At 49.2% G+C, this 12,999-nt stretch overlaps 2 protein-coding genes, 1 long non-coding RNA gene and 1 pseudogene across 5 annotated transcripts in view; 3 read left to right on the top strand and 1 right to left on the bottom strand.

The window, feature by feature from the left end:
• The first annotated feature begins 17 nt into the window (after positions 1–17).
• Positions 18–4,773, top strand: DCLRE1B (DNA cross-link repair 1B). The gene is made up of 4 exons (XM_006092498.3): positions 18–247; positions 698–863; positions 1,335–1,517; positions 2,702–4,773. The coding sequence occupies exons 1-4, from the start codon at positions 59–61 to the stop codon at positions 3,778–3,780; spliced, it is 1,617 nt and encodes a 538-aa protein (XP_006092560.1). The 5' UTR covers positions 18–58; the 3' UTR covers positions 3,781–4,773.
• LOC111826788 lies at positions 938–1,037 on the top strand (annotated as a pseudogene).
• Positions 4,774–11,374: 6,601 nt separating the features above from the next.
• The window catches only part of HIPK1 (homeodomain interacting protein kinase 1), a 46,851-nt gene continuing 45,226 nt past the window's right edge, over positions 11,375–12,999 (top strand). For all 3 annotated transcript variants that reach the window (XM_023757034.1, XM_023757032.1, XM_023757035.1), the window contains exon 1: positions 11,375–11,382. The gene's annotated coding sequence lies outside the window, so the exon portion shown is untranslated. The remainder of the gene's footprint in view (positions 11,383–12,999) is intronic.
• LOC111826770 lies at positions 11,909–12,672 on the bottom strand. Its single transcript, XR_002830155.1, has 2 exons — positions 12,186–12,672; positions 11,909–12,094 (listed from the first exon to the last, which is right to left on the bottom strand). It is a non-coding gene; the product is annotated as an uncharacterized LOC111826770 (long non-coding RNA).

The following is a 12,999-nucleotide window of genomic DNA, read 5'->3' as shown; positions in this document are numbered from 1 at the left end:
GGCTCACGCCGCGGGGCTGTTCCCATGCGGATCCCACGGCGACGGCCACCCCGCCACCATGAACGGGGTCCTGATCCCGCACACGCCCATCGCGGTGGACTTCTGGAGCCTGCGCCGGGCTGGCTCCGCGCGGCTCTTCTTCCTGTCGCACATGCACTCGGACCACACCGTGGGGCTGTCCAGCACGTGGGCGCGGCCCCTCTACTGCTCCCCAATCACGGCCTTCCTCCTGCACCGTCACCTACAGGTACGGCGAGCTGGAGGCGGCGTCCGGGACTCCCATCTAGCTCAGCCTCGGGGTCCTAGAGGGGCCAGAGGGACTGGTTGTTACTAACCGGGCAGTTGTGCGAACCCAGCAATGCATTAGCCGGAGCGAGAGTGTGGATGCCAACGGGCGGGCTTGGGATGTTTCAGCTATGAGCTGGGGAGATCTTTTAGCCCAACCAAGGACACTCCCGTTCCTGCCTCGTCACATAGCTAGGCTCGCTGACTAGACTGTTTTCTGGAAACTTCATTTAAAATTGTACAGAGGGAGGGGTGGTGAGTGGGAGAAGGCACCCTCCATCTGGTTCAGTAGATATAGCTGAGCTCAGCATTTGGTCAGCTTTCCCTCAGCCGGGAAAGGAATAGCTCCTGGCCCAGGGAGGTATCAGGGAGGGGAGTCGGTGTTCACTGGCATGACCTACTGTTTCCTCAGGTGTCTAAGCGGTGGATCCGAGCCCTGGAGGTTGGGGAGAGCCATGTCCTGCCTCTAGATGAAATTGGGAGAGAGACCATGACTGTCACCCTGATGGACGCCAATCACTGCCCTGGCTCGGTCATGTTTCTCTTTGAAGGATACTTTGGAACCATCCTCTACACAGGTGGGCCTCCCAAGAACCCTCCCACTTCCTCAGCCTCCACATGACTTTCTTGACCAGCCTTAACTCGTAATAGAATGCTTGTTTAGCACATATACTAAAATTGGGACAATACAAAGATCAGCATGGCCCCTGCAGAAGGATAACACGCAAATTCCTGAAGTTCCATCTTTTTCTTGAAACCTATGGAACCCTATTAACCAGTGACACCCAATAAATTTGTCATAAAAAGAAGTCTGAAGGCCTCCTAGCTTAATCCCATAGGAGCACTGACCCTTTCTGAAGACTTCTCACTCCTTCAGGGTCCAAACCGTGAACAGGAACGGGATAGAAACATTTCCACAAGGAAGCTGTACTAAGCGGAGTAGTTCGGTGCCAGACTCCAGGTTTCCCGAGAGCCAGAAAGCTAATGCCATTTGTTGTGGGAGGTGGGAGGCTTGTCTTCTGTACTTTTGTCTCTGACGCTGCCCCCAGGTGATTTTCGGTTTACCCCGGCCATGCTGAAGGAGCCAGCCCTGAGCGTGGGGAAGCAGATCCACACCTTATACCTAGACAACACCAATTGCAACCCCGCGCTGGATCTCCCTTCCCAACACGAAGCGGCCCAGCAGATTGTGGCGCTCATTCGAAAGCACCCCCAGCACGACGTAAAGATCGGTGAGTGGTTTCCGTTCCTTTTCTCTCGCCCGTAGGGAGTGCACCGAGGGTCTTTGTGGGTGTCTCACATCTCTCAGGTCTTTGTGCAGACCCCCCCGCCTTCTCCAGGAAACCTACACCTGTCCATCTTTTTCTTTTTTTAAAGTTTTTAAAAAAATATTTTTATTGATTTCAGAGAGGAAGGGAGAGAAAGAGAAATCTCAGTGATGAGAGAATCATCCATCGGCTGCCTCCTGCATGTCCCCTTGTGGGGATTGAGCCCCCAACCCGGGCATGTGCCCTGACTGGGAATCGGACCGAACCGTGACCTTCTGGTTCATAGGTTGACGCTCAACCACTGAGCCACACCAGTGGGGCTGCGCTGTCCATCTTAATTTAAAATGGCCATCTGCTCGCCGTCCCTGCTTCCACATTCCCAACTCCTGATTGCATCTGAGTTATCTCCATCTATGGGTTTGTTTGTTGCTTGTTTTATATCCCACATAAGAGTGAAATCATATGCTTCTTGTCCTTTAACATCAGACTTATTTCACTTAGCATATTACTCTCAAGGTCATCCATCCATGTTGTCCCAAATGGTAGTATTTCCTATTATGGCTGAGTAGTATTCCGTTGTATGTATGTACCACATCTCTAATTACTCATTGAGGGTCTGATGTTACTAGTATTTCTTACCAGTTCCTTCTTTGTACTTTAGTCGCAGCAAACTGACCCCTCTTAACACGTTCTGCCATTTCCTTCCCTTGCCCGCTTAACCTGGACCCATCCTTGAAGACAGCGCACTTGTCGTTTTTCAGGAAACCTTCCCTAACTTCATCAACTGGAAGATACTTTTCTGTGCCCTAATGTTACTGTGTGCGTGCCTCTAACAGGGCCTTAACCACATGGTTTCTGGGTTCCTGTGTACATTACACTGCGAGAGGACTGAGACTTTTTGTTCCCACAGTGCCTAACACTGGTAGATGCTTTTCTGTGTGGAACTGAATGAATGAGTGAATTCTGTGCTAACTTTTCCCTCCCCCATTTTCCATATATCTCAGCTCAAATGCCATCCCATCCCTGATGCACTCCGATTGTCCCGTTATATTGTGTTTTTGTTGAACATTTGGTTGATTTATTAGATTCCCCAATAGCTTCATTCTCTTTCTTCTCTTACTTTCCCCAATGCTGTTACCGTGATTCAGGACTCTATAGCCTGGGGAAAGAGTCCCTGCTGGAGCAGCTGGCCCTGGAGTTTCAGACCTGGGTGGTGTTGAGTCCTCGGCGCCTGGAGTTGGTGCAGCTGTTGGGCCTGGCAGATGTGTTCACAGTGGAGGAGAAGGCCGGCCGCATCCACGCCGTGAACCACATGGAGATCTGCCATTCTGCCATGCTCCGCTGGAACCAGGCCCGCCCTACCATTGCTATCCTTCCCACAAGCCGGAAAATCCACAGCTCCCACCCCAATATCCACATCATCCCTTACTCCGACCACTCCTCCTACTCGGAGCTGCGTGCCTTTGTGACGGCGCTGAAGCCTTGCCAGGTGCTGCCCATCGTCAGTCGCCAGCCCTGTAGGGACTACTTTCAGGACAGTCTGGGCCCCAGGCTCCCCGTGACCTTGATTCCAGACTCTGTCCAGCAATACATGAGTGCCTCCTCCAGCAAACCAAGCGTCCTCTGCCTGTTAGAAAGGAAGCTCAGGAGGCCGAGAACCCAGGGTGTCGTGTTTGAATCTCCTGAGGAAAAGGCTGATCGATTTCAAGCTGACAGGGACTCCAAGAAGGCCAAGAACGAGGACCTTTCTGGGAACCATGAGAAGCAGCCTTCCCTCCATCCTTTGCGGACCAAGAAGCAGTTGTTCCCAGACCGCTGCAGCAGCGAGTGGGAGGCAGCCCCTTTCTCCGAGTCCCAGAGGATGGTGACGGTGCTGACTGCCCCCTTGGGACTTTCAGTTCATTTAAGGTCTCCAGAGGAGGAATTTCTCCCTCCGGAAACTGGGGAGGAAATTGGTGGAGGGCCCCACTTGGTCCCCAGGGGAGACAATGATGGCTCAGCAGTCTCCAGGAACCCGCGTGCGTGGGGGGGCCAGGATTCACCCCAGTCTCCCAGCAGCAAGGCTGTCCCGCTCCTGGCTCCTGAGTTCAGCGGCCTGGCCCTGAAATACCTCCTGACTCCACTGAACTTCTTCCAAGCAAGGTTCTCTTCCAGGGGCTTCGACCAGCAAATGGAAAAATACCATAAATCCTTGCTGAAGTGCAGACGGGAGCACAGCCTCGTTTGAGCCAGCGCCACAGTTTTAAAGACAACGGCTGATGGCTGGTGGGGAGTTTGTTTAGGGCCTTTTCTGTCTTCCCAGGATTCTTTTGGGCTCACCTTGGAGCAACACTCCTCAAAGTGTGATCACTGGAAGCCTAATGCTTATGGAATCCTCAGTATATAGTTGACTGTTTGAAAAATCATCTTCATTAAAACCCCTTTGCATTGTGAGCCCCTGTAAGGTTGTAAGGCGGCCTGCAGTAACAATCTGTTTACATTTTTTTATAAATTTTTTTTTTATTGATTTCAGAGAGGAAGAGGGAGAGAAACATCAATGATGAGAGAGAATCATTGATCGGCTGCCTCTTGCACGCCCCCTACTGGGGATTGAGCCCGCAACCCGGGCATGTGATGTTGACCGGAATCGAACCTAGGACCCTTCGGTCCACAGGCCGGCACGCTATCCACTGAGCCAAACCAGCTAGGGCCTGTTTAAATTTGTTAACACAGTGTTTCTCCAACGTTTTTGAATGTGCAATCCTCTTAAGTGGCTGCAAAAATAGTTAAAGAGTCTGAAGCCAAAGGGCCCAGGGTATTCCCGTTATTTTGTGTGTCATGTGCCATTCTCCACGTCCCCTCCTCCCTTTTCCTAGACAGAAGTCCCTAGGCGGTTCTGTGTTTTCACTTAGGAACTGGAGCGCTGGAGGATAAAGTGGGGATCCAGGCAGCTCGTTCCAATCCTGGAGGTCACTGCCTTGCCGTGACCCCATCCCAGCTACTTCCTGTCTCTGCCTTGGGGAGGGAACAGGAAGTGAAGAGCCTTGGAACATGCAGAAAAATTCCATCTTTGCCTCCACGAGAGTTTGTAGTTGTCACTGGAGACCTACCTGGAATGGTGCCAGCTGGAGCATTGGCACCCTCCCCAGGGCGGTACCTGGAACCAGGCGGAGGGTATGATGGGCCTCCCAGCTGCCTGGAGGCCCTGATTGTGACTGAAATAAAATTACAAAAGATCCCATGTGCTGTCAGATATTCCTGATTGTTCACATAGCTGGGATGTTTACTGCCCCCCCCCTCTTTCAGGCCCCAGCCCTTGGGTTGAGTAGGGAGCCAGAACACACAGCTTGTTTGTTTTAGTATCCAGGGCAGAGACCAAGGAGCCAGCTGGTGGAAGGGGTGGGGGTGTGCAGTTCTGCCCTGTTCTGCTCACAGCCTGACGGATGCCAAGCCAATAAGCAGGACAGAGCCACAGGGCGCCGGCATGTAGAGCCATTGCTTCAGAACGGACCCGCCAGCCCTCGCAGTAATGCAGCCTCTGTTTCTTGTCCAGGAAAAACAGTTTCATACTTTGGGAGGAAGATATGAAGAGTTTGGCTATCAAAACAGGGCCTCGCTCTTGGGCAAGCTGTCCACAGCTGTGTTTTGTCAGTGGCCTTCACTCTAAGCCTCCCGTGGGCCCACGGGGAGCCGCAGCTGATGAGCCTGTGGGGCAGCAGGAAACGGGCATTGTCCTGGGCTTGAATCCGTGCTTGGACAGCAGAGCCTCTGTGAAGCAGGGGCTGGGCTCCCTACCTCTCCTGGTTGTCGTGGAGGTTAGAGAACGGGAAATTCCTATCTCAGTGCCTACTGCTAGTACATGATGGGTATTTCAAATGTTGGTTCTCTTAGCTCCTGGTTCTTTACAAAGTTTATAGCCCCAGCCTGTTAGGCTCAGTGCACAGAGCCACAGCCTGTGGAGCCAAGGATCCGGGGTCTGATCAAGGGCACATACCTTGGTTGCAGGCTCCTCCCCGGCCCGAGCCCTGGTCAGGGCACATACAGGAGGCAACTAATCAATGTGTTTCTCTCACATTGATATTTCTCTCTGTTTTTCCCTCTCTCTCCCACTCTCTCTAAAAATCAATGGAAAAATATCCTCAGGTGAGGAGTGAAAAGGAAAAAAGTTTACATATAAAATAAGAAACCTTGGAAATCATATGGAAATATAAAGAAAAACTTTAAGTATAATTGCTCCAAGTAGAGCAATTGTTTTAACTTTTTTCTGTGCACGTAAATGTATTAAATATATAATTTTTTCAAAATTTGGGTGATGCTGTATATAGTTTCATATCCTGTGGGTTACTTAATAGCTTAAGCATTTTTTGTATCATTAAATATTCAAAATGTCATTTTAAAAAATATATATTTTATTGATTTTTTACCGAGAGGAAGGGAGAGGGATAGAGAGTTAGAAACATCGATGAGAGAGAAACATCGATCAGCTGCCTCTTGCACACCTCCTACTGGGGATGTGCCCACAACCAAGGTACATGCCCTTGACCGGAATCGAACCTGGGACCTTTTAGTCCGCAGGCTGACGCTCTATCCACTGAGCCAAACCGGTCAGGGCCAAAATGTCATTTTTAATAGCATATTATTTTAGTTGTATAATGCTCTATCATATGGGTATATCTTAAGTCATTTCCATATTATTCATTTTGTGTGCCCTTTTTCACAATTATGCACATCACAATGAGCATCCTTGTGCAGATATCATGGTACTTTTGTTTATTAGATTACTGGAAATGGGATTACAGTTTTAAATTCTTAATGCAAATTGTGCCCAATTGCCCTCTAGAAAGATTTTCTTACCCTCCTTTTTGCAGAAGAGGATAGCATTAAAATGCCTTGAAGGCTTTTAAGTTCAATGATGTTACTAGAACGGTACATGTAAACACTTAGAAAGTCATCTCACGTCTTAAGATTTACTAAGCTGTGTGGGCAAGGCTGAGCCTGGTTTCCTCCAGGAGCCTCAAGCTGGCTCACTTCTGTGCTGCCCACAGAAGGTGTTTGGGAGAGATAAGGTACCCAAGCTGGCTTTATCTCCTCGTCACAGAGGGAACCTGTCCACTCTTGGCGGATGCTGTGTCACCCATATTCCTTGAAGAGGGATCTATATGAATTCGAGTGGGGGAGCAGAAGCAAAGGGCTTGGAGTTTAGTTGTTGGTACAAGTTTGTGTTTTAGTAATGGGAAAATTCCTTACTATTCTAAAGTAAATTTGTCTGGTTTCTAGTAGAGATTGGCAGTTGCCTTATTTGTTTTTGTTTCTCAATACGCATATCAAAATGCTGCATGGCGTAGACCTAAGAAGGCAATTTATTTTTAGACTCTAAGGATGACCCCCATAGAGCTATGAAGATCTTCCATTAGGCTTGAAGGTACTGGGAGAAAGGAAGTTCCCTGGAGGTCAGTTAGTTTTTTGTCTCAGGATCTGTGAGAAAACTTGTACTTTTCCACAAGGAGACCGGCAGTGACCTACGTCCCTTTAGAGGAGAAAATCGGCCTCGCTGGCTTTGAAGGACCATCTCTCACTCCTGACTCAGACTCCCCTTTGTGGCAGGAAATAGGAGGTAAGTGGGCCTGCTTGTTCAAGAAAGGGGGTTTGCACCTGGGTTCTCTGTCTCAAGTCCACTCCCAGGGAGAGTTCACTCTACATTCTTGAAGTGGTCCTTCAGCAGGAGAAATGCTGGCGGTGCACATTTTGATGCTACCGCTAGTGAGTAGCTGTCAGTCTGTCACCTGCCTCGCACTCATAACCCTCCCGAACCGCAAGCTGTTTTGTCTTAGGTTCATGGCACTTCCCTGGGACATCCCACCGACACTGGTACAGAATGATTCTGCTTGCCCTTGGAAAATAGCGAACGAGACAGAAACTGTCCTACCCACATGGAACTCTCATTCTAAAGGAGAGAGACAGTAAGTAAATACCAGGTAGTGAAAGTGCTAAGAAGAAAATACCAGGTAGTGAAAGTGCTAAGAAGAAAATACCAGGTAGTGAAAGTGCTAAGAAAACAACAACAACTGGCTAACAGAGTTGGGGAGAAGTCAGACACAGGTCGTGGAAGGTGTCTATGGGTTGACACACATAAGCTGAGACCTGAGTGATGGAAAGGAGCCAGTCAGATGAAAGATCATGTGATGGGTGTTAGCTTGGTGCCCGAGGCACATCAAGGAGAGCATATGGCCAAAGGGAAGAAGAGGAGATGAGCTCAGGGAGGGAGACAGACCTTGGATCAGAAGTGACTTAGAGGTTAAAGTAAGAAGTTTGGGTTTTTATCTCAGTGTAATTAATGGGAGGCTATTGGAGTGCTTCCCTGGAAGGGAGTGATACGATCTGATACATACTTTTATTTTAATGTTTTTCTTATTGTTTAAAGTGTTACATATGTCCCCTGATGATACATACTTTTAAAAGCAACAGATGGAGCCCTTGCCGGTTTGGCTCAATGGGTAGAGCACCGGCCTGTGGACCAAAGGGTCCCGGGTTTGATTCCCGTCAAGGACACGTACCTTGGTTGTAGGCTCCTCCCTGGCCCCGACCCTGGTTAACAAAAAAACAAACAAATAAAATCAAAGATGGAGAATGGGGCAGGGATGAAAGCAGGAATATCAGTTAGGAAGCTCTTGCCAGCAGTGAGAGGTATTGATGAGCGGGACTGGGGTTTTCGGAAGACGGGCTTTGATGGTGTTCAGATCTATTAGACTCTATTAGCGATACCTCTTTAGCACAAGCACGTATAGGGACTAAGATAAACCTTTCTCCCACCAAAGCTTTCCCAAAGGAGAAATGTATATGTAACCATATATACACCCACAGATAGCATGTAGATGCACATATTTGGAAGGAAGAAAGGAAGAAAATAACGCGTAAGTTTATTTACAACGTAAGTGAATATCTGGAATACTTTATGAATTAAGACTCTTTCCTATAATAGACATGTTTTGTAACTATGTACTTAGGAAAAAAGATATGGTTTACTTGCTTTGGAGTCAACACAAGCCTTGGGGTTAGAGGTTACATTTCCTGAGAGAATAAGAGTCTTCAGTAAAAAAACCACTCATCAGAGAATACTTGCCTTTTAAATTATTGAAATTATGATGATGTTTTAACCATAAATGTTTATGAGAAAAACATTGATCCTGATCTGTGAGTATCTGCGTCTGTGAGAAGAGATCTATGAGATGTAATGGAGAACGGGGCCCAGTTGGATTCAGTGTGAATTGAGCCTTTTTAATTCACCAAGTTGTAATATTCTGTCTCCTTACAGGGAGCACAGAACGAACAAGGTAATTTTTAGTTGATGAGAGTGCATCCTCCCGCTGCAAGGCTCCGAGTCAGGATAGACATAATATACACCTGCCGTCCCTTTTAATCAAGGCAGTGGAAGTCTATACCTGTTATTATTCCATCTTTCACTGCTCATAGACTTTCTGGTTTCACAGACAGGATCAGCAGATAGGAATAGCAATGGATTCAGAGTTATCTTGGAAGTAACCTTAGGGAAATGCTCTGATGCATGGAATGAGGGAGGTAAGAAAAAGCATTATCACCTCCATTTCAGGGATGAGGAAATCGAGCAAGTCCACTCACACCCCAGTAACTGGAAGAGTCGGGCTTCCTACTGACAGGCACCGAAGCCCACGCTCTTCTGTACTGGACATCCGGGGAGCACTGAGCTTGGTCAGGCAGAGCCTACTTCACATTCGAGAATTCCGCCTCTAGTTATTTTTAATATATATATTTTTATTGATTTTCGAGAGGAAGGGAGAGAGAAAGAGAGACAAAAACATCAATGATGACAGAGAATCATTGATCAGCTGCTTCTTGCATGCCCCACACTGGGGATCAAGCCCGAAACCCAGGCATATGCCCTGACTGGGAATTGAACCTCAACCGCCTGATTCATAGGTCAATGCTCGACCACTGAGCCATGCTGGCCTGTCCATCTCTAGTTTTGATAAGGCACCTCCTACCCCACCTCAGTGGAGAGAACCACTTGCTAACCACTTGATGACAGCTTACCAATTTTATAAAAATGCTTCCAAAAGTAATAAAAAAAGTAAGTTAAATTCACAGCCAAAGATGAAGATTGTTATTTTGAGATTTCTTAAACTCTATTCTATACTTAACCAAATTTCGCTGCTTTGAACACTATGAATAAACACTCAGTAATTTACTCAGTAAAATAGTTATTAGCACCAACCACATATCAGGAATTTTGTTAGGCAAGGGATACTGCATGGGGCCTTTTTCATTTCTGAGTTTGTAGGAAGTGCAAAATGACCTAGCGCAAATAATACCTAATTATGAAATTTCGAGTTCCTGCCCTGATTCATTGCCCTCTACCTTGTGGGTCTCTGTGTGCCTTCCCAGAGCATTTATTTTGGCTTTGGCTAGAATTAATGAGAGGGAAAGACATATGGAATGCAGGTGCCAAAGGCTTAACGGCTTAACAGTTGGTCAAAGATGATCAAAGAAAAGGTGAGAAGATACAGAATGGCAGAGGCATGATGAGAAATGATGATGATCCAGGGAAAGGGAGAGAAAAGCACTATCCCTTAGTTTTGTTGAATAAAGAGTTGGCATATGAAGAACGTGAGGGAGGGTTAGATGGTTATATGTAGACGAGGGAGGAAATAGACATGATTGGGGGGGGGGAAGAGGAATAAACATGGGTTGTATGAGTATTCAAGGTATTTGCTCTTTCCCCAGAACAGTCTCTGGGTTGACCCTTGAAAATTAGTTAAATTAGGGATAAAGTCTCTTGCCCATTAGCTCTAATTCCTATGAACCTCCCATCTTTTTTTTTATTGGGATGAAATTCACATATTACACAATTAACCATTTCTAAAGTATACGCTTCAGTGACATTGGGTGCCTTCACAATGTTGGCAACTACCACCTCTTCCTAGTTTCACCTCCCCTTTGTTTTAATTACTGGTATTTGACTCTTATTCTTTCACCCAAACTCTTATTCCACCAAAGCCATCATCTCTGCTGGGACCCAGTCCCCAGAATGCCCTATTCTGATGCAAAAAGAAGGCAAACTAGCAAGACTTAGACTTGAGAGCAGGCAGGTCGCACTACTTAGCCCAGCAACCAACCCAGCCTTAGTGAGTTGAAGCTGGGGAGGAGGGAAGCGTGGAGGTGGTGAGGAGACAAAGCCTTCTCCCAACATGGGGGAGGCACCTTTTCGACAAAACCCACTCACTCACCTGATTATTCTGGGCAGGTTCCTAATGCCCGTGAGTACACTTCTCAGCTTTGTATGCACCACACTCTAGAGCAGCAGACTGATAACCCTTTCCTCCCAAGAGAGTACTTGTCACACCTAAGACCTCATGGCCCCTGTACATGATGGTATAATGGCATATTTATTCTTCTGTTCACAAGTTGCTTTAAAATGTACTTAAGATAGTTACTAAAGCCCTAGCCGGTTTTTCTCAGTGGTTAGAGCATTGGCCTTCGAACTGAAGGGTCCTGGGTTCGATTCAGGTCCAGGGCACATACCTCATATCTCGGTTGCTGGCTATTCCCCAGCCCAGGCCCTGGTTGGGACTCCTGCAGGAGGCAACCAATCAATGTGTTTCTCTCACATCCATGTTTCTCTCTGTCTTTCCCTCTCTCTTCCACTCTCTCTAAAATTCAATGGAAAAATATCCTCAGGTGAGGATTAAAAAAAAAAAGTTACTAAAAGCAAATAACGTCTCACTGATGGCCCAGCAGACGTAGTGCCATCTTCTTTAAGTCCCTGCTCAGTCAACAGCAATACTTCTAGAAGCTTCTACAGTGACCTCCAGACACAGTTAACTCTTATATTCCTCAGTATTTTCAATACCACTTTGAAGACCAATATCATAGACTTGTGATAATTATTCCTAGTTGGCCACCTTGTGAGATCCTTGGGGGCAAGGAATATGCTTTACTCATCTTTTCATTGTAACTCAGTGCCTGGTACTTGTACAGACAATGAAATCCTAGGGGGAGCGAGAAGGTTCTCCTCTAACCTCCATCACACACGCTGGATTTGCCCTCCCTGGAACCAGCTAGGAGGCCACAGCAACTTTGTTTTTTTGTCAGTCCTCACCCGAGGATATGTTTCCATTGATTTATAGAGAGTGGAAGGGAGGGGGAAAGACAGAGCCCAATGGAGGACTTGATGTTCTCTAAGTTTCTGTGAAAATAAGCAAACAGCCATCCTGTTTTGCTAACCCTGGTTCTCTAGGGAAATAACTTCCCTGTTCCCAGTAAAACAGAACTGCTCCCAGTGGTGTTAAAACAGGGAGGGGGGGGGAACCCACAAAAACTCGAAGGTAGCATTAACCACATTAGCACATCGTCACAAAAATGATCTTTTTTGGTGTGGGCAGATGGGGATCCCAGGAGGCCAGGGATGCATAAGTGAGACCGAGGAAGAGAGGCTGCCGGCAGAATCTCTCGGGGAGTCTGCGCAGGTGCCCAGGGTGCTGGGCAGCCCCTTTCCAGGGCTCAGACCATGCAGCCTCTAGCACTGTGGGCTAGAAAAAACAACAGAGTTCGATTATACCACGGTCTCCCTAAAAATGCCCGCACCCTAGAAACCAGAGCACTTTCCGCAGCGGGAGGTACCGGTGCAGTCAGTCCCGCGGAAGCTCAGGCCCCGGGAGATGGCGTCGGTCCTGGCACCGGGGCAGCCAGTTCTCACGCAGCCCGTTTCCTCCGCGCGGTGGGTGCCCCACGCCTTCCGTCTCCCCGATACCCAGCCTGGCGCTCCGGGTGGAGGCAAGAAAATGAGGGCACAGCTTCCGCTCGCCGCCGGTCTGGAGGGGTTGGTCCGAGCACAGCTCTGCCTCCTCACCTCCCAGTGCACGCACAGGTCCCCGGCGGCCACGGGGAGCCCCCTGCGGGCGCTCCGTGCACCGAACCCGGCGCCAATTGAACGCCCGTAGGCGGCCACGAAACCGGGAAGCCCCAGCGGAGGGACCTCCTCCCCAGCAGGGGGGCTGCCCGGGGCGCCCCGCCTCCCCGCGCGCGGCCCACTCTCGGGGGGTGTCACACCGGCCCGCGGTGATGTCACACTTGCAGGGCTGAGGTTTTCCAGCCGGACCCCCTCCCGCCACCGGGCACCTTCAGATCCTCGCGGGGTCGATGCGGAGGGGCGGGGAGCCCGGCCCCCGCCCGCGATCCACGCTGGCTCCCCACGGAGGCCCCCGCGGGAGCCACGGCGAGCTCCTCGCGCCGGCGCCCTAAGGCGTCCGGGTCCGCCGGCTCCCGGCACTTCCGCCTCCCGGCACTTCCGCCTCAGTAGGTGTCATGGCGCCGGCGGGTGCGGAGTTCCCGCGGGGCGGGGCCGGCCGGATGGGGCGGCCGCTCGGCGCTCGGCTCGTCGGGTCTGGCTAAGAGGCAGCAGCGGCGGCGGCGGCGGCGGCGGCGGAGCGAGGGG

This window comes from Myotis lucifugus, unplaced genomic scaffold (genome assembly GCF_000147115.1).
Source record: "Myotis lucifugus unplaced genomic scaffold, Myoluc2.0 scaffold_101, whole genome shotgun sequence".
NCBI classification, from domain to species: Eukaryota; Metazoa; Chordata; class Mammalia; order Chiroptera; family Vespertilionidae; genus Myotis; species Myotis lucifugus.
The sequence above is the reverse complement of the archived record's forward strand: the minus strand, read 5'-3'. Positions and strand labels throughout refer to the sequence as shown.

Bases quoted from the DNA above. Each gene is read 5' to 3' on its own strand.
- DCLRE1B (XM_006092498.3), top strand. From the start codon at position 59: ATGAACGGGGTCCTGATCCCGCACACGCCCATCGCGGTGGACTTCTGG. The intron at 864-1,334 runs GTGGGCCTCCCA...CGCTGCCCCCAG, and splicing joins TGGAACCATCCTCTACACAG to GTGATTTTCGGTTTACCCCG. The intron at 1,518-2,701 runs GTGAGTGGTTTC...ACCGTGATTCAG, and splicing joins CCAGCACGACGTAAAGATCG to GACTCTATAGCCTGGGGAAA.